Source organism: Corapipo altera, unplaced genomic scaffold (assembly GCF_003945725.1).
Source record: "Corapipo altera isolate COAL_440 unplaced genomic scaffold, ASM394572v1 53, whole genome shotgun sequence".
Lineage (NCBI taxonomy): Eukaryota > Metazoa > Chordata > Aves > Passeriformes > Pipridae > Corapipo > Corapipo altera.
The window spans coordinates 5,092,989-5,118,228 of NW_020884900.1; the positions used below are offsets into that span (position 1 = coordinate 5,092,989).

The following is a 25,240-nucleotide window of genomic DNA, read 5'->3' on the forward strand; positions in this document are numbered from 1 at the left end:
TAGGTAGAAAGTGAAAATTCTAATGAATTCTTACATAACTATGTAACAATGCAGAAATTTGAATCCAAGAAACCACATAAAGGGATTTTTGAAAATAATCAAGGGTTTGAAGTAAACTAAGTAGGTTTTTAAACTGAAGAGTGGTAAGGGTTTCATTGCTGTCAAAATGGCAAAGGCTATGGAACACATTCCAATCCAAGTACCAGGAACACTTTGAATGATTAAGAGAGTATGATTCAGAGTGCATTGAAGTAAAGAGAAATTTTTATTTTGATAGACCTGTGCTTTGGTCTGAAATTGAGATTATAATGGTTCTTCTAAAAGAATTAAGGGTAATTACACTTATTTATAATGGTACACTATGTTTACTTGTTTGTTATATAGTAACTTAAAGACACAAATACCCACAAAATGCCATCTGTCTTCATACCTGGCATACCATCAGCATATTCCAGACGTGAGCCATCTGACAAATAATTTTCCATAGCAGAACTGATCAGTGAGTGCTCAGATGTGGCAGTTACTATATTTCTAAGGGTGATGGAATATAGTATGAGAATATGATATAAAAATATAATTGAAATGGATCTTGATTAATAGAGGACGGGAAAAGAAAAACAAAGGCTGAAGGGAGAGGTCTGCGTAAATGAGAAGCAGCCGACGTGCTAGATCTTATCAGATGTTTTGTCTCTCAAATGTGCATGAAGAATGAATGAAAATGAAAAAGAAATATTTAAGGAGGGAATTCTACTTTTCTAGAGATGTAAAAGTAAAAAGAAAATACAGTTACATGACACAGAGCAAACTTCTTCCAGTCTTTTGTTAGGAAAGACATGTATTTACAGAGTTTGTATCTATCCTGTAAAACCTCAACACACAGCTGGAAGCACAACATAGATCCCAGAATTAGGGGAGAGACAAACTGAAGAAGCAGCTGCCCTGAGCTGTCACTAGTACTCCTGCATTACTTCGTACTCGGTTAAATTGCTAAGATAACCAATCTTGCACAGGTTGAATCCAGAAAGTTTCCAAGAACTGAGTTAATTAGTGAAATATCCTAAAGTTAACTAACTCCCCTGCCAAGAAATGGGCTCTTCCATTTTCCTCACATGATTATCTAGGCACTTTCACTTTTCCATATATAGGAGCAGCTCAGGGACTGACAGATCAGGCTAGGTAGGGATACAGACTTCAGGCACATGCGTTCTTGTATGCATGCACAGATGCAAGCATATGCTGCTTTCACACACTGAAATTCAAGTTAGAGAAAGAGGTAACAAGTGAAGACACTGATAGTCCTGCTGATAAAGAACCTTCTCCTTAAAGAGGAGGCACTAAAGGTAGAACTCTTCAACCACTGTTCATAGTAATTCATCAAGGAAAGCATCACAACCATGAATGGACCAGTGGATGGTTTATGTGATTACACGCTGGATGATGAAGGGGCTTTCATGTTCACGTCAGAGTCAGTGGGAGAAGGACATCCAGGTAAGAAACCAGCTCTGGTAAAAGTGTAAAAAGAATAATATTTTCATTTAAGATGAACCTTTAAAAAAGTCTGAAGAAGAATTTATCTGCTATTACTCTTATTATAGAAGTTATATGTAGCAGAGTGCTTTTTACTTATTTTCTACTTACTCGACTACGGAACTGCTATAACTAGTGTGCTTCCAACAGTTTACGTGCTTTTGCAGGGTGTGTGTTAAACTGAGGAGAGCACTGAGGTTTATGTTGCTGCTCCTTCCTTTTCATCTGAATTTCTTTCAGTATTCCTGTGGAGACACTACTGTGTCTCTGACAGACTCAAGTTTCACATATGGATAAGAATGCATAGCTTACTTCTCAAGTTCTGTATCTTTATGGGCCCTGTGAAACTGTCCTCCACATATGCAATGCTCTAAAACTGTCACCCCACGACTGGAATATCCCTGAGCAGCCTGTTTTAAAGCCGTTTTTTAGTGGTTCCAGCAGCTGTACAGGGCAAAATCGCTGATTTCCAACCCCACTGCCTCCCGCCCCTTTCCATCATCTGATGCAATATATGGAATTGCTTAAGCAAATAGTGGACAGTTATTTGCTAAACTTTATGTATGGTCAGCAGAGATTAGTTCAATTTTATTGAAAACAAATATTCATCCACCATAAACATGTACCTTATGTCAACAGCAACTGTTCCCTCAAGTGAGGCCAGGGGACAATAGGCTATTTGATGTCCTGAAAAGTGTATTTGTTTTAGAAGCCAATTTGGTGGCCTGTACTTTTTGCTATAATAAGGCTTTTTCAGGTCTGTGTTTTATGTTATGTGAGTAACTCATAAATGGGTGGAATGACATCCTAGAGGATAAAAAGGTCGGCAATGAGAATTTGTGTCTATGGTTCTGATACTCCTATGATATGAACTTATTACTGCAGATGAAATCCAAGGCTGATGCAATTGAGTATGTCTCCATCAATGGGGAGGCAGCTACATCAGGTTGAACCAGTTGGGGTTCTTTCTGATGTAACACAATCAGAAAATGACAGCCAGGTTTTGTCCTTGGGACATAGGTCCCATCTCAAATTTATATATAATTACATCCAATGTCTGTAGTGCTATGTAGTTTCATAGGAAAAATAACATTATACAATATGGTAATTTTAAATGGATGATGGTATTTCCAAAGATGACAGGTCATAATTTATGCTACTCTAATCATTATTTTTAATCCCCTTGGGGCAATAATAGGGAACTCTCGAAGCAGAAAGAGTTCAACTGAGTCCCCAGGTTTAGCTTTGTCCCTTGATTTCTTTCCTTTACTGGTTCTCTTTTTATCCTGTTTCTTGTTTTAGAATTTGGCCTATTTTTCAGTTCTTCTTCACATTCTCTTCTTTATTTCCAAACACTCTATAGGCCCTCAGTAGCTTTCTTTAAGGCCCATGAACATTATTTTTCTCCTGTGTTAACATTGGGCAGGCCCTTGAGAAACACTGTTACCACTTGTCTGATGTGTGTACAGCCTCTTACCCTGGTGGGTCTCTGGGTACTCTGAGATGCGAAGTGACCACTTGGGAGATTCATTGTGGAGTGAGAAGAAGATGGAAAATTACTTGGATGTTTTCAAGACTGCGATGCTTGTACTTTCTTAAACAGCCTAGATCTCCATGTAGGGTACTGAAAACCCAAAGCCTATGGCAAAGGGAAGATACAGATTTTCCAGATCAAAGGAGGACAGGTTGGCTGTAAGTAACTATGAACATAACCCAGCAAGGGAGCTTAATTATCTCAGCTGTAGCTCTTAGTTCCTGACAGCAAATTGGTCTCCCTTACATCCTGACCAACTCCCCCTTTTCCTTCTCTGGTTTTGCACAAGAGGTGTAGACATACCGCTAGGATTTTATCACCCAGGAAAATCTTGGTTATTTCTTAAAATGGGGCCCAGTGCCTGGGGCTGTAGTTGGGCTTCTGACGTTATCTGTAGCAACAGAATTTTATTGTGAGTTTTGATTTCCTCTGTTTATACAAAATGGATAATTTGCGTGTTCTTGATTATTTCTCTTCCGTATCTGATAGTATAATTTTGCTAGAGGGCATTATGTGAGGTAAAGATCCTGAACCGCATCTTTGTCTGGTGGAAATTTGAATTGTTCTGATTATATTAGCTGAGGACTGAATGCTTTAATGGAGGCCTCCTTAATGCACAAAGCAGGAGAAATTACATGCTTATTTATTTCATACAAAGAACTGCCTTATACCTGTACAATGCCTGGAGCTGGGTGTCACTGAGAAGCCCAAATTCCATGGAAGAAAGTAATAGCTGCCAGTAATTGACATACAGGTATTACCTCTGCTCCCCAAAGATATTATAGGAGACTTTATCCCATCTTCTCAGTCCAGATTCTTGGGTGTAACATTTGGGAATCCCTTTCAGATCTTTAATCATTTAGTCATTTAGTGGGGTAAATTCCAAATTCTCTGAAGAGATCTGCATTTCAATAGAATAATAAAAGCACACAGACAGTAGCATGAGCAAGGGAAAGATTCTGTATTTAGTTAGTTGTTTTTTGTCACTGCTCCATTTTTCTTAGTCCAGTCGTGTCTGTGCTACACAATGGTTTCACGGTGCTTTGAAAGGCATTGTGTGTTTCTCTACCCCACAATGTCTTACAGATGTCAAACCACTTAGGAATAATTCCTTCCCCTATTTGGTGTGACTTCAGGTGGAATTTCCTGCAAACTAAATGTCGTTCAGTTTTCCAGAAAGTATCAAGGAATCTTTAAAAATATAAGAGCAAACATCTGCTAAAAGCACCCTCAGATTTTCAACCATATTAAAAGCATATGTTTATCTCCTAGATATTCACAGGGGGAAAAAAAAATCACAAAAGAAGAAAAACAAACCAGAAAATGCAGATCTTTCCAGCAAGTTGATGCTTGCATGTCTTATATTTAAGATTATATATACTTAATGATATACATGATACTTCAGTAAACTGTCCATTGAACAGATGTACAAGATATTTAAACAGTGTTAATAGTGCAATATCACTGCAGCTATCAACTAGCACTCCTCAAGAGTCTTTTAAAGAGGAAAAATGTACTGCATAATTAAGCTATTTGAAGTCTTTCTAGTGAAACTTTTTTGGTGGAAAGCTCATTTTTTGATGAAATGCTCGTGATAAGTATCTGCATTTCTTCACTGGTTTTTTTACCAGAAAACTGAGAATTGCTCAGTTTTTCATATTTTGAATATAAAATTTCACATTCTAGTTTAAAATAATCTTTTTTTTTTCTGTTGATATAAATAAAATACTATTAAAAATACTGAATTTTATTTTAATAATCACAGGATTTGAAGAAAGTCAAACTTACCATTTCAAATGTTCAGTGTTTATTATATTTACTACACCATAGAAGTTAGAAGTGTGGTTGCACCTGTTTGTTGAACTTCAAAAAATGGAGCTTTTTAAAATTAAATTTTCAGGTTTTACTGCTCTTCATAGTTTTTTTTCTGTGCATGATGAATCTGAGAAACTTCCTGGGAAGGTCCTGAGAACTTCTGTTAGGCTCTTAAGTTTTTTACATGAATCTAGAATATTTATGTCTTACTATCTGGGATCTGTGAAGCTCCTTCTATTTATTGGAGATCGCTTTTGTTGTTTACTCCTTTACTTCATAATATGACCACTGGACTTTTGAGGGCTGGTCTTATCATTGGTCTCCCTAAACTAATTTTTTAGTTAGCAAGAGTTGTTTCATGGCTATTTGGCATCTCTGCCATAAGGATAAGTCTGTGGGATGATTTGATTTCATGAAAAGAACTCATGGTCATCTAATACTTTTGTGCTCAGTCAAGAAATCCTTAGCTTAGACATCTCTTTTGCAGTAGTTACCCTATTGGATAGTAATTCACTACATGGAAGGATGCATGAACTGAATTCTGACCTCTGAAAGCACCTTTTAAAAATTATAATGTCTCAGCAGAGGTGGTCCATTATACTTTCCCTGTTTCCAAAAGGAAAGGAAAAAAAAAAAAGAAAGAAGGAAGCACATCCTCTCATATTTAGCAACTAATAAGAGAAATGAGATGGTTGAGATGAGAAATTTGAATAACAGAATGAAAGGTGCACAAAGCCTGCTAAGCGTTACTAAAAATAGAATACCTGGTTTTATTTTACACCCAAGACCTTTGCTAATAGACATGTCTTTATTTTAATGCATTAATCAACCAATCATCCAGCTAGATTTCTCTTTCCAGTCTTGATAGATACATCTGTATCTGTATTTGGAAATCTAGTTGCACTAGATCTGCTGGTTGTTGCACCAACAATCAGTTATGTCATGAGTTATCGAACTGATTTACCTCAGACTATTTTAATCTAAAGGTACATTCCCTGCATGGTACACTAAATTATTCTAATTTATTATTTTCATTGATTAGATTCTCACATAGATTTTAAAGGCCAGAAGTGACCTCCAATATATAGTCTAGTCTGACCTTCATACACAGGTAATATTATTTCATGTAAGAATTCATCAGACAAGCTAGTAAATGATGGTTGAATTTCATTTATACCTTTTAAAATTATATCTAATTTTCATGTGGTGATTTGAAGGAACAGGGAATCCTGAGTGCCTCTAGATTAATGGTTTCAGTGGCTTTCACACTTTTAAGATTTTGATTTTTGAATCTTTATCTGTCTCTTTTTATTTTCATTTATCAACTGTAGTTACATTATTGCCCATCAGAAAAAAACTTTTCTCTCAGCATAGTATTTTTGGGTTCTTAGAGACTGTGATCCCAGTGCCTGTAGGGATTTCCTCTGGTAGGTTACCTCTCCTTCAGTCTTTCAAAACTAGATTGAGTTTGTTTGATTTAATCCTGTAAGGTAGACTTTTCTCATTTAGGGCATCCTTCTCAGTCTGGCTTAAACTTTCCCACAGTTTCTTAACTTCATCTTTGGAATACCAGCTCCAAAATTTAGTATTTCTGTAGCAGTCTAATACTGTTGTATGGATATAATGTCATTTCTATGGATGACTGTCCCTCTGGGTTCTATCACAATCTTTTGACAGTAGCAGTTTTGTAAAACAAACTCTCTCCTTCTGTAAATGTGGACTATACTTTTTGTTCAGGAGTGTTTGCTGGTCTATTTCTCTGAGAAGGAAGCAAAAGAGCTACTTTCGATATCCATGAAATGCTGTAGATCCTAATGATACAGTTAATTTAAAAAAAAACCCCAAAAAAACCCAAAACAACAACCAACCTCATGAAAGCATTTTGTTAAATCTTCACATTGATTTCACTGGCTGTTATGGCTCCTGGTCCCTTAAGAAGTTTCATGGTAGTTATAGTTCATTAATTAATTTCAACCACAGCATGCAAAACCAACATAAGGTTCTTTGTACCAGCTGGCATGCTTCATGTGGAGCAAGGACAGGGATAAAGGTGTTCATGGCATAGGAATTCTGGGTGGTTAAAAAAAGACTAAAAAACAGTCCCAGCCACTTGGACTTTACTACAGGCAGTGGACCTGCACTAGGAGGGCCATTCTAACCCCATTTGTTTTGTTGTCTTACCCAGGTAATCAAAAATTACATATTTTCATCAATAATTTTTGCTTTTATGCTTGAAAATATGGCTGTATTTCCTTATAAATCTGAGAAATTTGACGAGATCAAGCAGAGATACATTTAAATCACTCCTACCACCTTTGTCCCCAGGTTTACTAAACAAGGTTCAATTGGACATCTGATTAAACTGCAAGAATGGTGTCTGATTGCTTTTTGGTAATAATTGTCCCAAATTTAGTAATCCGTGTACAGTTCTTGTAAGGCTGAAAGTTCCAATGCAGCTGACATCTGTTAATTGTCTTTCATGTTCCTTCTTTTTGTGTAGAAGTAGTTAATATGGGAGACAAGAGTGTCAGAAGCATATTAGTTCTCTAGTCTTTTATTTGTCCCTCTTAGCTAAATCTACACCATCTTCCTGAAAATATATGAGAATTTGCTTTGATTTGAGGTTAAGTGTATTAAAGGCCTCTAATGACAAACTCTTACAAAAAATTGCTTTCCAACAGATTGTGTTGCACAGGGCACAGTAGGAGATTAATTTATTTTGCCACACAGCACGTTATGGTGAAGTCTAAACACAGTATGCAATACTAGACTTTTTTTTTTTAAGAATGATCCAATTAAATTATATGAGAAAATTTACTATTTTCATGTAGAAGGCATTGCTGTGAGTGCTGCCCTTTTGTGTTCATCAGATTAGCTACATTATTTAAATAAGATTCTAAGGAAGAAAAAGATAAAAGATTATTATGATAAACCTAAATGGAAACCTTTGTACTTGGCAGGTAACTAAAGATTTACCTCAGGCAAACTTCAGTTGATAAACCCTTCTTGCTTCTGTGTGTGCTCCCTCCACTGCTTTGGGTGCAGGCGTTTTTAGGGAGCAACATTGCTGGATGGTAGGAAGCAGTGACAAAAAGCAAACCTTAAACAGGCTCTCCACTGACCTGTGCATTATGTGTATTAATCTAAATACTTTCTTAGGCTTTACCTACAGGGTTGGTCAGGTGCATTCTAACTTTCTGCTAGGGCAGTGGAAGTTGGTGGTGAAACATCACTGTTCTGTTAGAATATCCCTGGTGTGGAGGGTATGCTGTATTGGCTTGTGGTGTTAGAGAAGGAGAAGGCTGGGAGGAAAACCTCATTCTCTGTTCATTGTTTCACACCTAATTGCAAAAAACTACAGGTAAAGTTATAGTCACTGTTAGTTTACACCAGTAAGTAAATTCCCCACTGTATCTACGGAGTTTGTTTGCAGGATGTTTCATGTGTCTTTCTATTTAGCTGGATTAAATATGCCAGTAATAAGCAATAAAAGAATTCCTTTCTGAAATACCTACTCTAAGTGGGGCAAGCAGTCCATGGTTTGTATTGAGTGCTGTGGTTTTGAATCACAGCTTTGATGTCTTGCAGATAAAATCTGTGATCAAATCAGCGATGCTGTACTAGACGCCCACCTCAGACAGGACCCAAATGCCAAGGTTGCTTGTGGTAAGTTGTTTGCTACTTTGCTTCAAGTCATCATACATTCTTCTTTTAGAGTGTTGAAAAGAGCTAGCTCATTTCACTCTCAAAAAATGACATAAGAATTTCAGTCTTGAAGAGAAGGAGAGATGAGAAGAAACAGTAAAACTTTTCATGAAGGTTGAAGCCTAAGTGAGCTGTAGAAGAATAGGGCTTTTGATTTTGTGTGTGGACTGAATTGTCCTGGGAGAAACAGATTTGGATTGACTAGAGTGGATTTTTGAAAGAATATTTGAATGTTTTGTTGAAAAGTTCATTTACTGTATTTAATAAAGTACTATTTTTTCAGTCCAAGTTCTTGCTTGTTTTTTGAAATCTACTTAGAAGTTGTACCATCAAATCTCAGGTTATTACTACAGTTAATTTATTGTGTAACTAAATCCCATCTTCAAATTCTTCCTTCTGGGACTGGAGGCAAGTTTTCAAAATAGTTGATCACTGATTAGTTTTATTTGGCCTTAGTATATACCTTATGCTGCTTAAGTGGATTTAAAAATCATGGTTTAATGCTAAATTTCTCTTAAGTTGATGCATATCACTGAATCATGCTCATGTTTTGACTTTCCCATTTGTAAATGGGATATGTTAGTCTTTTTCTTACTTTCAGGCACATGGTGAATATGAAATTAATTTCTTATAGGAGATAATAATGCTAAAAATATGGGTAGAAAGGATTTACACTGTATACACCCAACAGATCTCTCAAAATCACCATTGTTGCAAACACAGTTATTTTTCTTAGTAGGCTGGCTTATTCTGCTATTGTAATCCTGTTTTCATCTCTCTTTTCAGAGACAGTATGTAAGACAGGAATGGTGTTACTCTGTGGGGAGATCACATCTCGTGCTATTGTGGATTATCAGCGAGTTGTCCGAGATGCAATTAGACATATTGGCTATGATGATTCAGCTAAAGGTTGGTGGAAAAACTCATGAAATCCTGGCAGAGCAAGCAATAGGCAACTGCAAAACAGGTCTGTCACCAATTCCATACATGGGCTTTAGCAAGCCTGATAAAAACGCAATATACTGTTTGACAGTTGCTTACATGGTGCTACATGATACACTTTCTGGCTTTATCCCAGTAAGAAAGAAACTGCCACTTATTAGTTAAAACTGAATTGGGAATAGACAGACTATACTTTGAACTGTGGTATTAAACCAGAATAGTTAACTGCAGCTTGAGCCACAGAACTTACTACTCCTCCAAACTTGCAAGAACTTGACTCTTGGTTTTTCATTTGCCAAGCAGATTGATGCATCTTGTTTTGAAAGAGAGAGAAGAAACCTAATTCATTTCATTGTACCTTTATATTCTTTTACGGTGGTACCATCTGGAATTCCAGGTGTGAAGCTGGTTCTCAGTGTGGAGGGTGCTCTGAATAACTACTTCTACAATGAGGGGGGTGCAGTGCAGACCTAGTTTGTGTGATGTGCAAATGATTAAAAAGACAAAATGCTCTATGTACCAAACACATTTCAGTTTCTGATTTGCATGTGTCGCTTATACAGTATAAATATTCCAAGTATTCTGTTACAGTGAAGTGTTTCTTTTAAGAGCTTTTGGTTAAAAAGTTGTTTACTGCAGTCCTTTAATTGCTGTTGAATTTGCAGGGAGATTGTGGTGGGAGAATATTATAGCAGCACATCTGCAGGTTGCCTCCACTGTCATATAACAGCAGTGCTTACAGAGAACACTGGCAAACCTAGTAGGTCATAAATCTCCTGTTTATCTAACTGCCCAAAATTATGAGGGGAGATGCAGTGACCCAGTAAAAACCAATTTCTAGAAGTAAAACAAAACCTAAACCAAACAATTTTATACGAAGATACAATTTTCTTCTCTACATAACCTACTTAAAAGAGGGTGAAGAGCATTCAAGTGGATCATATGCACATGGACATGTATATATGTTGTACTGACTGAACATGAGTTTGGTCAGCAGCTGTCAGTGGGTACAGTTCTAGGAAAGGTCGAATTTGGAGAGAAACAAGTTATTATTAATATACCTAGGAACAGGTGGAAAATTTTGGCACAATCTTCTTTCAATTTCTTTTTAAAACCTTACTTTTGGTCTTTGAAAGTCATGTAAATTCCCACTTCAAGATTTGCTGTGACACTTGAATCTGGTTTTTTTTCCTCTTTTTGTGGTTAACACAAAGTCCTGTGAGAGATTTAGATACAGACACTACCTTACATGTATTACAAATAATGTGTTAGAGAGCAGAGAATTCAGTTGCTGAAAACATAGGCCTCTAGGAATTTATGTATAAGGTTTTATTACTATTTATTTGGGAGAGGCTCATTATTTACCTTTTTGTCTAATTTTCTAAGTTGACAATTCGTAATCTGAATTGGCTGGGCACAGGGAGCCAGTGCAGGAGAAAATAAGCAGTAACAAGCAATAAAGGCAACCCTGTATACCCCACACCATCCTAAAAAAGTTTTAAGTGTGGTATTTACAAAGTAATTACTAAAAACAGTGGAAAGATTTTGAGTTCTGAACGTGGTATCCTATATAAAATGAAAATTTTGTCATATGATTCCATGTTACTTTCCCTAATTGTGACAGAAAAAGTTAATTCATTGCTGTTCTTTTTTCCAAATAGGCTTTGACTACAAGACTTGTAATGTTTTAGTGGCACTGGAACAGCAGTCACCTGATATTGCCCAAGGTGTTCATCTACACAGGAACGAAGAGGATGTTGGTGCTGGAGATCAGGTAGATAAAGCATCAAAGATGTTTTAATAAAAAAAATTACCTCATCTTACTGCCCTATTTTCTGTGTCAAAACCCTTGTCAAAATATTTCCACACTTCTATCTTGGGCTACCCCGGAATAAAAACCATATTTTTACTAAACAGTTTAAAGTTCTTTGAGAGCAGACTTTTCCTGGTGCTTGTTTTAGCACTCCATTCAAGCAAGGAGAGCTCTGGCAGTAGGTAGTAGCTGAGGAGGTGCCCTTTAGAACTTAGCAAAAGTTTTTTTGCTTACATATTTCATGTTTTTGCTGAGTAGATTTAGGTTCATCAGTCCACTCATCTTGCAACCAGACTTGTCATGTAAGGTGGAATAAACAAAAGATCTTTTCACTTTCACAGAGCTTTTGAGATTTTGCACATCCAAAAATTAGGTGATGTTTCAACTGTCCTCAACATTAGTACAAAGAATGCCAGAGTGCTTTTAATTTTCACTTATTTCCCAGAGGCAGATATTGTAATAGGTGTTCCACATAATTAAGGCTGTCTGAACTGCATTTCTATGAGCTAAATAGGTAATATAGATAATTATGGTATATTCTCAAGAGAGAGATACCAACACAAAAACTCCATAATCTGACTGATGCCAGTATGAGTGAGTTCAGCATTTACAGTAGTTATCATTTGAAGTAATATCTAGTTTATAACAATGCTGCTGAAAACTGTAAGTGAAGTATCAGAGTACAGGAGGCAAACTAATATTGTTAAAAAATCCCTTAAGGGCTAAATTAAAATGCTTTTATACTGTCATGGAGTCATAATACTACATAAGATGAAAAGATATCTTCTTGGGCACTTTGACTTTCTTTGGCACTTTGGAGGCCTCCCTTCCCATTCCCATCAAAGTACATTCTTGTCTTTTTTTTTTTTTTTTTTTTTTTTCCCCACGACATACACTGCATGAGATAAAAGGAAATGCTCCTAACTCTATTTAACAAATTATAATCTGGTGCAGGGAACATGAGTGAATACTAGTAGCAGCTGTGACTAGAAGCATACGGTACTGAAAAATCTGAGGCAGGTGCCTTAAACTGGTGAATGGTGTGTCCTTCATGGAGTGCTCACATCCTATTCCACTGTCATTTCAGGTGCGACCTGCAGTGTGTGTGTCTGTACTCATACACAAAAACCTCTGCAACCTTTTCAGACTACTGATAGCATCTTTCCTATGACAAAATAGTCCTTAACCTTTTTCTCCAGCAGATTTTTTTTTTCTGTGAAAGAATCTGGTGGTTTTTTTTTTTCACAGAAACATCTCCATTTTTGTCCAGGTTTCCAGTTCAACATGTAATCCTTCAGGCTTTCAGTCGAAAAATCTAGGAACATGGTTTGTTTCTCATTACACTGTAACATGTTGGAGCCTGACCTGAGTTTAGATTTCTTGCACTGTAATGTAAAACAGTAGAGAGTAAACCTGAAGGTACTGTTTACTCTTTGCTTCAGATGAAATCTCATTGTCTTTGGTTGTGGTGCCATTAACAGTGATTGAAGTAAATTTTCTCCCCCTGTAGGGTTTGATGTTTGGTTATGCAACTGATGAGACAGAAGAATGTATGCCTCTAACAATTATTCTAGCTCATAAACTGAATGCCAGGTTAGCAGAGCTGAGGCGTAATGGAGAACTTCCTTGGCTGAGACCTGACTCTAAGACACAGGTAAATGCTGCTATGGTTGTCTAGATAGTTGAAAACTGAGCACATAAATTGCTGTCTTCAAAACTATTTAATATTTCTGGAAAGAAAAGCTGTTAAGTCTATCAGGATAACCTACAAGTAAGAGATAAAGCTTTTTCTCTGCTTATGATACTGTCTCCTTGACTGTTGGAAAGTGGTTAACTTGTATCAGAGCCCTTAACCACCTACCAGTGAAGAGACATTTAACCCCTCAGACCTAAGTGGTTTGTGCTCATTGAAAAAGTGACAGGACATCCAAAGGATTTATTTATATTTAGGGATTTGGGGTGACATTTTCAAGATGCAACGAGAATGTAAATTTCTAAGGCTTGGAAGTTTTGATGGAAATCCCAACCAAAAGACACATTTTGGATGATTTCATAGAGAATCAGATGGTCTACTAGATGAGGTTTTTTTGTTTTGTTTTGTTTTATTTTCTATTTTCTTCCTTAGGATAGAAAATATGAGATGAGAAAATAGGCTTTATTTCTCATACGCTGGCAACAATGTGAACAGTAATCACTATAATGTATGACAGCATTGACATTTTGCTATAGTTTTACTTTTGTAATAGTGTGCATGGCATTTGACGAATATCAGTAATACATTTTATGGCAATTTTGGTGTTTTCTTCCTCCTTCTCCCTGTTCCATTCAGGTCACAGTTCAGTATACCCAGAAGAATGGAGCAGTGATCCCAGTGCGTGTGCACACCATCGTGATATCTGTGCAGCACGATGAAACCATTTCGCTGGAGAACATGCGCAGAACCCTGAAGGAACGTGTGATCCAAGATGTTGTCCCTGCAAAATACTTGGATGAGAATACTGTTTATCACCTTCAGCCTAGTGGCCGTTTTGTTATTGGAGGGCCTCAGGTTTGTCTTGTGTTGTTTTGGTGCTCCTATGAGCTTGCCTTTCACTCTGTGTCTTAAATGCTCAGTTTTTTGGCATGTCTGTCCTCAGCCGTAAGGTGAAAGCTGCTTAATGCAAGTTTTTCCTGCAGTTGTATGTGGGAGAAGGGCTCAGGATTTCATGCCAAAATAACCTTTGGCAGCATGGTTATACTGTACATGTGCTGTGACTAGGCAGGCAGGTTGAGTTGAATCTTACATTGCATGTGGAATGTACAGCCCAGCTCTGAGTTTCCTCAAACCCCCTTGAGACCATCACTGAGACACATAGTCCTTTCTCATCAAAAGCATTTCTTACAGAGAGATGGACAAGAGAAAGTTTGCTTGTCTTACAGTGAACCTGATTTTCAGATCTGCATAGCTCTCACTCTTCTGCCTGACACCAGTAAGAGCTGAAGGTGTTCATCTGTCCTGAAAATCAGCCCCAATAGGCTTCTTCTGGTGAGAAAATAAATGTTCCTTTTACTTTATTTAGGCAATGTAGGAGCTGGGATTTATAATTTGATCCTGCACTCACAGAAGTCAGGCAGAACTCCCACTCTCTGAGATTTAGTTTTTGAAAAAATATTTTAGTCTTCAGATCCTTTCAGAACAACCATAGAAAATTTCAGAGCTCCTTCCTGAGATTAGGTTCAATTTTACAATAAATCCAAGTAGACACCGTTTTTCCTTTGTTATTTAAATTCATTCACTTACTGGAATTTGCCAGAATTATTTCTAAGGTGCTGTGTCTTTTTTACTTTAGTACCACGTAACAGGTAGGAGGGGGTTGAGATTAGTCATTATAATAATGTTCCTATAAAAAAAATGTATTTTTGTGCAGTTGAATTGGTTGTATCACTGTACTTTTGTGTATCATTCACATCTTAGACTATGAACAAATGGAGAGTCAAACTTGAGCCATAACTTGAAGTGAAGGAATCAATGCAGCAATCACAGCTACATACAAAAAGAAGGCTACATATATGAAATTTTTTATGTGTGCGGTAACCTGCACCATTAAAAATGTAAATCTTTCAGATGTGTACTGAACTGCATCCATTTAAAAATGTAATATAATTACATATGATAACTCACCCAGGAATACCCTTTCTACTCCTGTGCTAGAACTCTATTGCATATGTTTGCACATACAAACAGAGGCATGTCAAAGTGTCTGTTTACAGCTTTTTAAACCTGGGCTAAGTTTACTTAGTATGGGTCAACCAGCCTATGTGTCCGTGACCTTACAACTGCTATCAGCACTTGTGCAATTTACAATAGCATTGCAGCAACCAGAAAATAACTATTTATTTTCTTGCCTTGAATATCTTGTACCTTCTGGTTACTCAGTTATATTTTTAACAAGGCTAGCTGTAGAAAGCTGCCTTAACCTCCAGCTGAGTTCATCTAAGGAAGGCACACGTATTTCACTTATGTTTTTGAGTGCAGTGGTGCCTTGAGTTCTGGCTATGGCAAAATCGTTAGTTTTGCTGCTGTCACTGTTTTCCCAACAGCAAAACCTTCTGGTGTGGTGAGGACATTACAGCTCATCACAATAATGACTTCCACATGCTTTACAGATGCATTTGTGCTTGTTCAGCACCTTTGAAACACCTTTTCACGTGTTCATTTATTTCTCTCCCTCTCACTCTGTTCTGCTGTCAAGTCATGAAGGTACAAAAGGTGTTCTCATTGCAACTGTCTGTGCCATCAAAAATTAAGGATGAGTCAAGCAGAAGAACCCGAGGACAGGTTCCTTTAGGCAGCCTAAATTATCTGAAAATTTACATCTTGCTCCTTTCTTAGCAGAATGAAACAAACAGTGCCAAAGGTTTTCTTCTGTGTATATGCATAGTCTTCCTAAGAAAAACGTTGACTCTCCACGTGTGTTTGCCGTGCAAACATTCCAGCAGTTGAATTTTAGTAACATGATGTTTTGAGACAAAGAATTTCAAATCTGCCTGCACAGGTGGAGACTGAATTTCAAATTTGGACACATTTCCATTCACACCAAAATCTTAAAGATTTAGTAAAGTGCAGGGGTCAGACAATTAGTCAGCTCTTGATCAGCTAACCCAGATCAAATGAAAATATGAAGTTCTTGTAAGAAGAAGTCAGGATAGGTGTATAGGCAGCTAGAAGGTTATCTACACCTCCTTATTTAATATTTTAGAATATTCATCTATAAGTATCTGTTCTTAGAAAGAAGTAATCCTTCCTTCTCAGTTACTTATTACTGCCTAGTACTCCATAGCTGTTGTGTACAGTTTAAATTATACTATAAATACTTTGAGGTTGGAAATGTGTTTTTTAGTACATATTTGTATGACAGTCTCTGACGCTGCACTGGAAGTGCTGGGTGCCAGCACCCATATAATGATGTATAAGGTACCACTGGCATACCTTTTGATAAATAAAATAATAATAAAAAAAATTACTATTTAATATTTACACAACTTCAGATTTTGACCAAAATATATGAAAGTCTGATTTTTTTGCTGTGGGACTTTTTGGGGGTTTGGGGGTTTTTTGTGGTTTTTTGTTTTATTCATTTTTTTTTAAGAGTGTGAAATCTCTCAATGGTTCCTATACGGCACATAGTTTTTTAGCAATATTCTGTAATTGGTTTGGGTATCATAGGTACATCATTTCTAAACTAAAGTTTCCATATTGCCAGGAATATTCACTTTTAAACCAGGCAGTGCATACTCCAGTTATCTGTGTGTAAACCTGTTTGCTTGGTTACCAGACAAATTGGTGAATGGCTTGTCTTGTGAATCTGGCTTTAAAGAACAATTATAGCCACTGTTGTAGCTTGGTGAGACAGGTTCATTCCTTCAGCTACCCCACAGCTACCTTACACATTGTTGCAGTCTTCCGAAGGAAAGCATAGCCTGGTTTGAGACTTACAATAGAACAAACTGTAAAACGGACAAATTGTTTTGCTGATTTAGGGTGATGCTGGTGTTACTGGGCGGAAGATCATAGTGGATACTTACGGTGGCTGGGGAGCACACGGAGGTGGTGCCTTTTCGGGCAAGGACTACACGAAGGTGGATCGGTCGGCCGCGTACGCAGCCCGCTGGGTGGCCAAGTCTCTGGTGAAAGCTGGGCTCTGCCGCCGTGTCCTGGTTCAGGTATGGTTTGCCAAGAATGCTGCTTTTCTCAAAGAGATATTTCCTTTTCAGAGTTACTTTGAATACGCATCGTACAGGACCCCGTAGTAGAAGTGGTTTTGATGATGGTTTGGGGTTGAAGAAAGGAAAACTTGATGTGCTTGGTTCAAAACCAGTGCAATGTCACCAGTATCAGCTTCTTGAAGCTGGAACTGTTCATTTAGCTTTTGTTTTATGGGCCATTTTTCTGGACTTTTATTGAACCCTCAACCCTCTGACATTTACTGTTATGGGAATGAGCATGGGGTGATTGGATAATGGGGAAGAAAGTCATCCAGAGACCTCAGCATTTTCAAAGTATTCTTTTTTTCCTGCAAATATAGATTATGCAAATATGAAAAGTGAAGGAGAGGCCCTAGTTTGCATAAGGAGATTCAAAAATGAATGCTTTCCTCTGCTGCATACTGTTCCCTGAGGTGCTGTGTTTATTGGCTAACTATGGTGCCTTTTTTCCACACAGGTTTCTTATGCCATTGGGGTTGCTCATCCACTGTCCATTTCATTGTTCACTTATGGAACTTCCCAAAAAACAGAGAAGGAGCTGCTGGACATTGTACACAAAAACTTTGATCTTCGACCTGGAGTCATTGTCAGGTATAGAAACGCACAAAAAGGAAAATATCCTGGTGGTCACATCCTAGAAGTGGCTTCTTCCAAAATCTTTAGCTGTTACACTGTAAGAGGAAGCCTCTTGTACCAGCAGGGGATTGTTCCATGCAGTACAGGAGGACTTTCTCTCATTCTGTCATTTTGTCAGTATTTGCAGTTGAGAGTTTCTATGGTTCTCCCCATGTGCCATACATTTTAAGATTACAGATATACTTTTCAAGTTTCATATGCAGCATATACTTTCAGCATTTGGCCTTCAATAATATATGGAATTTAAATAAAACAACTTCTGTATTCCAAGAATTTTATATTACTTAGCTGTGAAAACAAGGATGTGTTTTTGTTTTACAAAATTAATTGAAGATTATTTCATGTTTTCACCTACAATTAATAACTCACAATAATAAGGCCTGCAGTCCTAAAGTACTTGACATTTAAGTTGTGTTGTCACTTTTATTGTCCCCATTGGACACGTTCACTGGTATGCTTGCATCTCCAGAATATGCTTGTTCGACTAAGGGTGAGAAATGGCTTTCAACATTAGGATTTTAATAGTAGTTATCATGAAGCATCTTAATATGACAATTTTTTTCTTCTTTTTATTATATACACAGGGATTTGGATCTGAAAAAACCCATTTACCAGAAGACAGCTTGTTATGGTCACTTTGGAAGAAAGGAATTCCCATGGGAAGTGCCTAAAAAACTTGTGTTTTGACATTAGCTGTCAACTCTTAAAAACAGAAAGGAAGTCCACTAATGATGAGGGTGCTTCTGAAATCAAATTTGACAGCTTTGCATTCAACAAAAGGAAATTTAGATTTTAAATGGAAAGAAAGAAAAGGATATTTTCTTGGAAATTGATTTTTTTTAACCCTCAGTGTCTTTTATTATCCAAGATATAATGGACAGAGTCTGTTTTTTCAATCGGCATAAGACAACAAAAAACAGTTTACTCTTAACTGCTGCTCTCTTGGTTCTTTTCATAATGACAAAGTGTGACTCAGGTACTCAAACTAATAGCTGAACCTCAAACCTTTGATGGGCAAAGGTGAAGACAACTTTCCCAACTCTGACTAAGGATCAGCAGATCTCTTGCTTCTAATTAGATGATGGGAAATTCTGGGGTCCAATTTCCTTACTGGAGTTAGCATTGCATTCAGCTGGGGGTTGCTTTGATGGGAGAAGGCTGAATATCACACAACCCTATCTTGGCCTCTTTTGTAAAAGATGTTATCCTATATGTAATATTTAAATCACCGTCACTGTATATGTGCTGTTATTGTTGTGTTTCAATTACCTGTGTTTTTGAAACATAAGTGGTCTCCTATGAAACAACAATCATAGAATAAAAAGCTTTTTCCTACCCTGAATGTAAAGGGGTTTCTTTTTATGTGTTTTGGGGTTTTTTAATATTGCAGTGTAATGGTTCATCTCAACTCACCCTCTTATACTCTTGTATGATTTTAGTTTACCAACATAATTGAATTTTTTAATTAGATTTTGGAACTGTGATACAAATTTGTCTTATAATACATATGTGATTGCTCTTTAGTCCTTGTGATTAGCAGAACCTTAGTTAATAAGTATTCTTATTTGTGACTCTTAGGTTGGTGTTATACAGTATTCTTTCATAATTTTTGCTCCCAAACTTTAGGTTTATTGCATGGCTTTCTGTGTCGGATGTAATTTGGGAATAAAGTAAAGCACAGAGAAATAACTGCAGCATAACACGAAGCATGAGGTTAAAATTTGGCCAGAGAGCTGGGCCCTAGCTGACTGTGTGTGCCCCGCGAGCAACATCCTTGCCTGTGCTAGCACTTGGCTGTGGGGTTTGGGTACTGCTGGGTACTGTGCCCTGTTACGCCTGCTGGAGCCAGTGACAACCTCTGCTCCTGACAGGTCAGGGTTGCTGCTGTCCACGTGGGCTGGATTGCTCCAGGCTGAGGGCAAGGACTTTTCTGTGCCCATGTGCTGTATTCTCCTAGATTGTGGTGAACTACTTTTCGCAAAGGACTGTGGATTAATCACAGGTTTGTTTAAATTTGGAGGCTGTGAGATCTTCTGTGACCGGCTTTGTTTGTCAGTAGGCAACAAGTGGAACTTAATTCTGAAATACAAGGGTTATCTGTGTATGGCCCCCAAGAGGGACTTCGTGGTTTACCCAGCCTTCTGTTAAATCTTCTACGCTGGAGAAATGCTGCCACCCCGTGTTTATCTCCTAACTAAATGTCTTTGTACAGTGCCTCCCAAATAGATGTGGAGGAGAGTGCCTGACTGTGATGAATGCTAAAGGAAAAGCTGCCATTTATTCTTTTCAAGTATGTCATAAATACAAAGTCTATCTGGTCAAGCCAGAGGCTGCTCCACTTTATTAATTATGCTAATGTTCCTGAGATGGCATAAGAAGACACTTCTTTGTGAATGTGCTGGATGTCTTGCTGTTGGCTTAACTTCTTCAGGGTCATCTGGTCGTAATATATCAGACTACAACCAACAGAAGCAAATGAATGAAAACTTTAAAAAAAAGAAACCTGAGAAAGTAAGTGCCTTATAAATAAATGTGGTGCGTAACACAACACGGAAGCAGAATGCCCATGTCTCAACAAAAAAATCCACCTGCAGACAAAATGAACAGTTCTGCTCTGGTAGTGACAGTAACAACCATTAAAGGTTTGTTGGAGAGGAGCGGTGGGTGGGGGTTGTGTCTGTAGCTGGTTGATGGCCAGGCAGGGCTTGGCAGTGTGTGTTTGGGGGGGGGTGACAGGCTGTCAGATGAAAGGCTATGACTGAACACTGGATTTTACAGATGGGATCAGCACACACCTATCATGTTAGCAGTAGCTGGATAATTGGGTTAATCTGCTAGTAAATGCGTAGGGTAAATGATCAAACTTCTATGGCAATTCTGCGAGTTATTCAGCTTTTCCCATAAGTGGATATAAGCATACGAGGTTCATGGCTCCATGAAAAAAAAAAAAAAAGGAGCTAAATTCTGGATGCTACAGGATACAGGGTATATTCCCCTGGTTCAAATCAGTTGTCATTTGATGTTCTGAGCTTTCTCTTGGACCATAAGATATGAGGTGGAGCCCTGTAGGTAAGGTATTCTTATGTCTTCTGTGAGAATATGTGTGTGAGAGAGAGACAGACAAACAGAGACAGATGGGAAGGTAGATAGAGAGCAAGAGCACACAAGAATGTGCATACACTAAACATGTTTACAGTAAACCAGTTAATCTGAAAATTTCCCAGTGGAGTTGGCAGCAGCAGAGAAGCCGATCTGGCTCAGTACCCTAACGAGAACACCCCTTGCCCTCTGTAAACCCTGCTGGCAAGCTCTCCTTGGGCTTCCTGGCAAGTAGGGCAACATGTTCATCCCCCTAATCCCTTATCACAGCTCTGCTTTGGAGCCAGGCCCACTGTAAACAACCAGTGACCCACAGACACGCAGCTTTGTGCCTGACTCCAGTGCTTTCGCTCCTGGGCACCACAAGCAACAGGTAATTAGCCCCTGGTCTCCTGCAGGAAAAAAATGTTGTTCTGCTTCTGCCCACTCTGGAAAACACTGGTTTTCCTAAGTTCAGCACTGCTTCTTGCAGGTAAGTTATTGCCATTCTTGAATATGATTATCAATTATTAGTATTATTAATAATTAGTATTATAAATTATAAATTAATTTTGTAAAAATTAGTATTAATAATAATTATTAGTGGCTGTCTTACAGAAATGAAGGACTCTGCTCAGGAACCCAGCTCCAATTGGCCACAAATGTTGTTCAGATTGCTAACTGCTTCAAATAAATCAATATTTGTACAGCTTATTTACATTTGAGCCCTGATCACCTCAGGTATACAAGGCAGGACTAGGACTGCAGGATAGTGGCACAATTCCTCTAAACAAGCACTACGATGTGGTATTTGGGGTTTGTTGATGTGTCAGGAAGGATTATTACATTGCTAAGTACCTGTTTCTGCTTGTCTTTTAGATTTTACTGAAATCAGAGCTTTTGCCAGTCCAAGTGAATGCAAAAGTGCAACCATAGATGATGTGAATGAGAGTCTTGAGGTAAGAGCTTGGCTGCACTGGCCACCCCAGGGCCTACTCTGCACCCCCCTCTTGTGCTGGTGGGCTCCTGTCACCTCTGCCTGGGCTGGCTGGGCAAGCACAACTCGTGTACTGATTTGGCAACGTGCAAAGTACGTGCTGGGAGGGAGGGGAGGACATGCAGGGGCAGAAAAATATCATTGTCATTTGCCTTGCCATGTCTTTGGTCCTGCTACTGCTAGACCAAAAAATGTCCTCGTGGATTTATTTTCCAGTTTTGCTTTGCTCTGGATACATATAAAGTGGCTTTAACATAAACAGTATAGCTATATAAACAATAATAGCTAGCTGAGAATCCATTAACTTCTTTGTTTGCACACATTCACAAATAGATTTTTTTTTTACACACGCAAACATACAGAGTCTGTAAGGTGTCAGCATTCAGAAGATAAGCATAACAAACCAATGTTTTATAGAGGAATAAAGTACATACAGTTGTTTACAAAGGCATGTTTTCATATGTAGGAAGAAAACCACCAAACCCATACCAGTCCTCTTCTTGAGCTCAATATGATGGAAAAAATCCTATCTAGTCACAATTTAAAAAAAAAGCTGCCAGATTTCTTCCAAAACATTGTGGGGAGATTAGGATTACTTAAAGCTATACAACTTTCCAGATGGTTCTTGTTTTGTATTAAGAAAAAAAAAGAAAAGGAAAATTATGTGACCACTTTAATTAATCAATTCCAAGGCTCCAAGGTTTTTCCTTTTAAACTTAGACATTTTCTCCCTTTTATCCATAGAAATATTCAAAATGCCTTCCTGAAATGATTGCCAAGGGTGAGAAAGTTTCAATCAATTCTCTTGTCTGGACACTGCAAGAAACGCTCGATCTCCTGCGCCCTGTTCAAGAGAAATGTGAGTCCCTTCCTGTACCAACCAACTTGTTCTCCCTGCAGTCATAGTAAGCCAAATGTCTGCATTTCTTTGGGGGAAATAAGCAGCAGAAGGTACAGATGCTTAACCACTGGGCTGGCAGGAATTGGGGAGGCACAGCAGCACAAATATGAGCAGTCCCTCTGTTCCTGCAGCTCAGGCACCAGTGCTGAGCAGCAGTGCAGAGTCACAGGGGCAGCAGGGCCTTCTCCACCCTCCAGACAGAGCCTCCTTGGTGTCTGGGAGCCAGTATGCCAGTCATATTTTTCCAAGAAATATTTGGATAATTTTGGCCATAATAGTACTGAATGTCAGTGCTGCGAATGCAAATGCCCCTTTGAGCTATCTCTAAAATGTAACTGGGGCTGACACTGTTGTGGTGGGAAAGTGATGGAAAAATTGGGTGTTGCCAAAAAAATAAAAAGGGAAAAAAACCTTCAAACAAGTGAAAATGCTTACTTTGACAAAGTCACCTAGTGGGGGCAGTTATCAACCATACCCAGGTCAGTGAGTTTGCTTGGGAAGGGGAGATTTTTATAATCACTTTCACTCTGATACACCGTTTTCTTGACTTTTTGTTTGTTTGTTTGTTTGGGGTTTTTCTAGTTTTGGGTTTTTTTATTGTTGTTTTTTATCCACTCAAAAGTTTGCAAGCAGCTACCTTCATGCCCTCTCCCCCTGGCACCAAGAAATGGTGGGCTGGTGTGTGTCACCATCGACAGCACTCAGTACTGCAAACCCATGTGCAACAAGGTAACATTCATGGCTTACTGCTGCTATATTGCTGCATCCATGCATTAATTTACAGCTGTTTATTGTGTAATGCATAATTTTCCTTGCTATAGAGGGATTAGTTGTAGTGTTTGTATTGATCTTCGCTGACTGAATGTTTCTTCATCTTACATTTACCATGACCTATCCTAAGACACTGTTTATTTGCTCCCTGTCATTGTTTCCCAAGGGTTATGACTTTCAGTTCCTCAGAAGCAGCAGACTGTATGAAGTATGCAGCAATGCCACTGGGTTTTCCTGGACCACACAGCTTGTTGGGGGAAAGGAACTGGCTGTTTGCAACCGTGAGTATTTCTCAGACATATCTGTTCATGAGGAAGGGAGGTTCTGTCTCTTTTGTTTAAAAAAAAAGGAGGAAAGAAAAGGTTTTCTTTCTTGGCACGTGTGACAACCTTGGCATGTGTGACATTTTGAGAGCTAGCTCTGGGCTGGCAAATTGCTGAATGAGAAATCACCTTAGCTTTAAAACTATCACAAAGGCCTGAGCACTGCCATTTCAACTTGGGGTAGCAAATATGACACATATGCAATATTTGTGGGAAGATGCACCTTTTTTTTTTTTAACAGGAAATTGGTATCACCTTGACACAAACCCCTTGTTGCACAAAGTCTGTGTGACCCACTGAACAGACAGCAGTAGAATATAAAACTGTTTATCTTGCAGCAGTATTTGAAGAATCTCAATAAAATTGGCCATCACCTGCACTATTCCCTGTGTGTACACACAATAAAACCCAGCAGCTGGTCCCCAGCCAGCATCTTCATGCAGCAGCCCAAGGGTTTTAAGTCTGCTCCCCTTGTGTCCATTGAGCAATCTGTGACCCTAAGCAGGCTGTCTGACTCTGTTGTTATTACCTTAATTTAAAAATAAATGTGCATATAAATACACAAATGGGCTACCCTATCTCTCCTATGGTTAGTGGAAAAATATTTTACTGTTGACAGTGCCTCGTTGCTAAAGCAGTTGTTTTCTAAGGCTTAACAAAAGCAATCATTTAGGCACTTTTATTCCAAGTTGAAGACTAGTCTAGAAAATGGGAATTCCAGCACTTGTTTAAAGATGAGGACAAGTCTAAGCAAAGTAATTCAGCTGCCTTTTTTTTTTTTTTAATTTTCCTTTTGGTCATCTTTGATCTTTCCAGCCTCTGAGATGGCCATCGGTGGAGCTAAATCTGCCTATTTCCCCAGCAACAGTACCTGTCTGCACACACTAGCCTTCCCTGAAGCTCAGAGAGAGCAGCTAAACATCTTCCTCAAAGAGCTTGCTGAGCAAGGCATTGATGGCTCCAAACGGGATGAGGAGGCTGATTGTATCATCTGTGGTTACTAGCACCAAAAAGCTCGTGCCACAGACCAGCCAGCTGCCTGCAGTCTGACATGGGTATTTTGACAAGAGAAGCAGAGCAGTGGAATCATTTCTAAGACGTGTAAGCATACAGCTTTTATTTAGTTAAAGGACTGGAGACCATAGTTATAATATGACCTCAGCTTTGGCATATAGAGATATAGACTAAATCTAATCACATAGCTGATGGTAGAAGTGTTTCAAAGAAAGAAGTTCACTTTTATGGCTTAAATTTGTCTAGCTGGAATCAAATAAGGATTACAGTTTTTTAATGGATGCAGTCATTAGTTAAACACACTAATTGTTATCAGAAATCGTTCTCTGTCAGGGGTCATCTTCGATGAGAAAGGACCATACTTCTACTTGCTTTTATAGTTGCCAATTAATCACTATTGCTCTGATGAACATTAAAACAATGAAAGTCATAACAGTTA

At 38.2% G+C, this 25,240-nt stretch overlaps 2 protein-coding genes across 3 annotated transcripts; both read left to right on the forward strand.

The window, feature by feature from the left end:
- The first annotated feature begins 1,110 nt into the window (after positions 1–1,110).
- MAT1A (methionine adenosyltransferase 1A) lies at positions 1,111–19,059 on the forward strand. 2 transcript variants are annotated; one of them, XM_027649617.1, is made up of 10 exons: positions 1,111–1,488; positions 2,937–3,008; positions 8,465–8,542; positions 9,368–9,490; positions 11,185–11,297; positions 12,847–12,990; positions 13,666–13,884; positions 16,857–17,039; positions 17,539–17,672; positions 18,302–19,059. In XM_027649617.1, exons 1-10 carry the CDS (start codon positions 1,395–1,397, stop codon positions 18,402–18,404), a joined length of 1,263 nt encoding a protein of 420 aa, XP_027505418.1. In that variant the 5' UTR covers positions 1,111–1,394; the 3' UTR covers positions 18,405–19,059. The 2 variants fall into 2 exon arrangements, with proteins under 2 accessions (XP_027505418.1, XP_027505419.1); XM_027649618.1 differs by lacking the exon at positions 2,937–3,008 and having other exon boundaries at positions 1,120–1,488.
- Positions 19,060–21,097: 2,038 nt separating this feature from the next.
- LOC113950171 lies at positions 21,098–25,240 on the forward strand. Its single transcript, XM_027649619.1, has 6 exons — positions 21,098–21,288; positions 21,675–21,754; positions 22,537–22,651; positions 23,316–23,422; positions 23,631–23,745; positions 24,604–25,240. The coding sequence occupies exons 1-6, from the start codon at positions 21,222–21,224 to the stop codon at positions 24,789–24,791; spliced, it is 672 nt and encodes a 223-aa protein (XP_027505420.1). The 5' UTR covers positions 21,098–21,221; the 3' UTR covers positions 24,792–25,240.

Bases quoted from the DNA above. Each gene is read 5' to 3' on its own strand.
- MAT1A (XM_027649617.1), top strand. From the start codon at position 1,395: ATGAATGGACCAGTGGATGGTTTATGTGATTACACGCTGGATGATGAA. The intron at 1,489-2,936 runs GTAAGAAACCAG...TATTTTTCTCCT, and splicing joins AGTGGGAGAAGGACATCCAG to GTGTTAACATTGGGCAGGCC. The intron at 11,298-12,846 runs GTAGATAAAGCA...CTCCCCCTGTAG, and splicing joins ATGTTGGTGCTGGAGATCAG to GGTTTGATGTTTGGTTATGC.
- LOC113950171 (XM_027649619.1), top strand. From the start codon at position 21,222: ATGTTGTTCTGCTTCTGCCCACTCTGGAAAACACTGGTTTTCCTAAGT. The intron at 21,755-22,536 runs GTAAGAGCTTGG...TTTTATCCATAG, and splicing joins ATGTGAATGAGAGTCTTGAG to AAATATTCAAAATGCCTTCC. The intron at 23,746-24,603 runs GTGAGTATTTCT...TGATCTTTCCAG, and splicing joins GGAACTGGCTGTTTGCAACC to CCTCTGAGATGGCCATCGGT.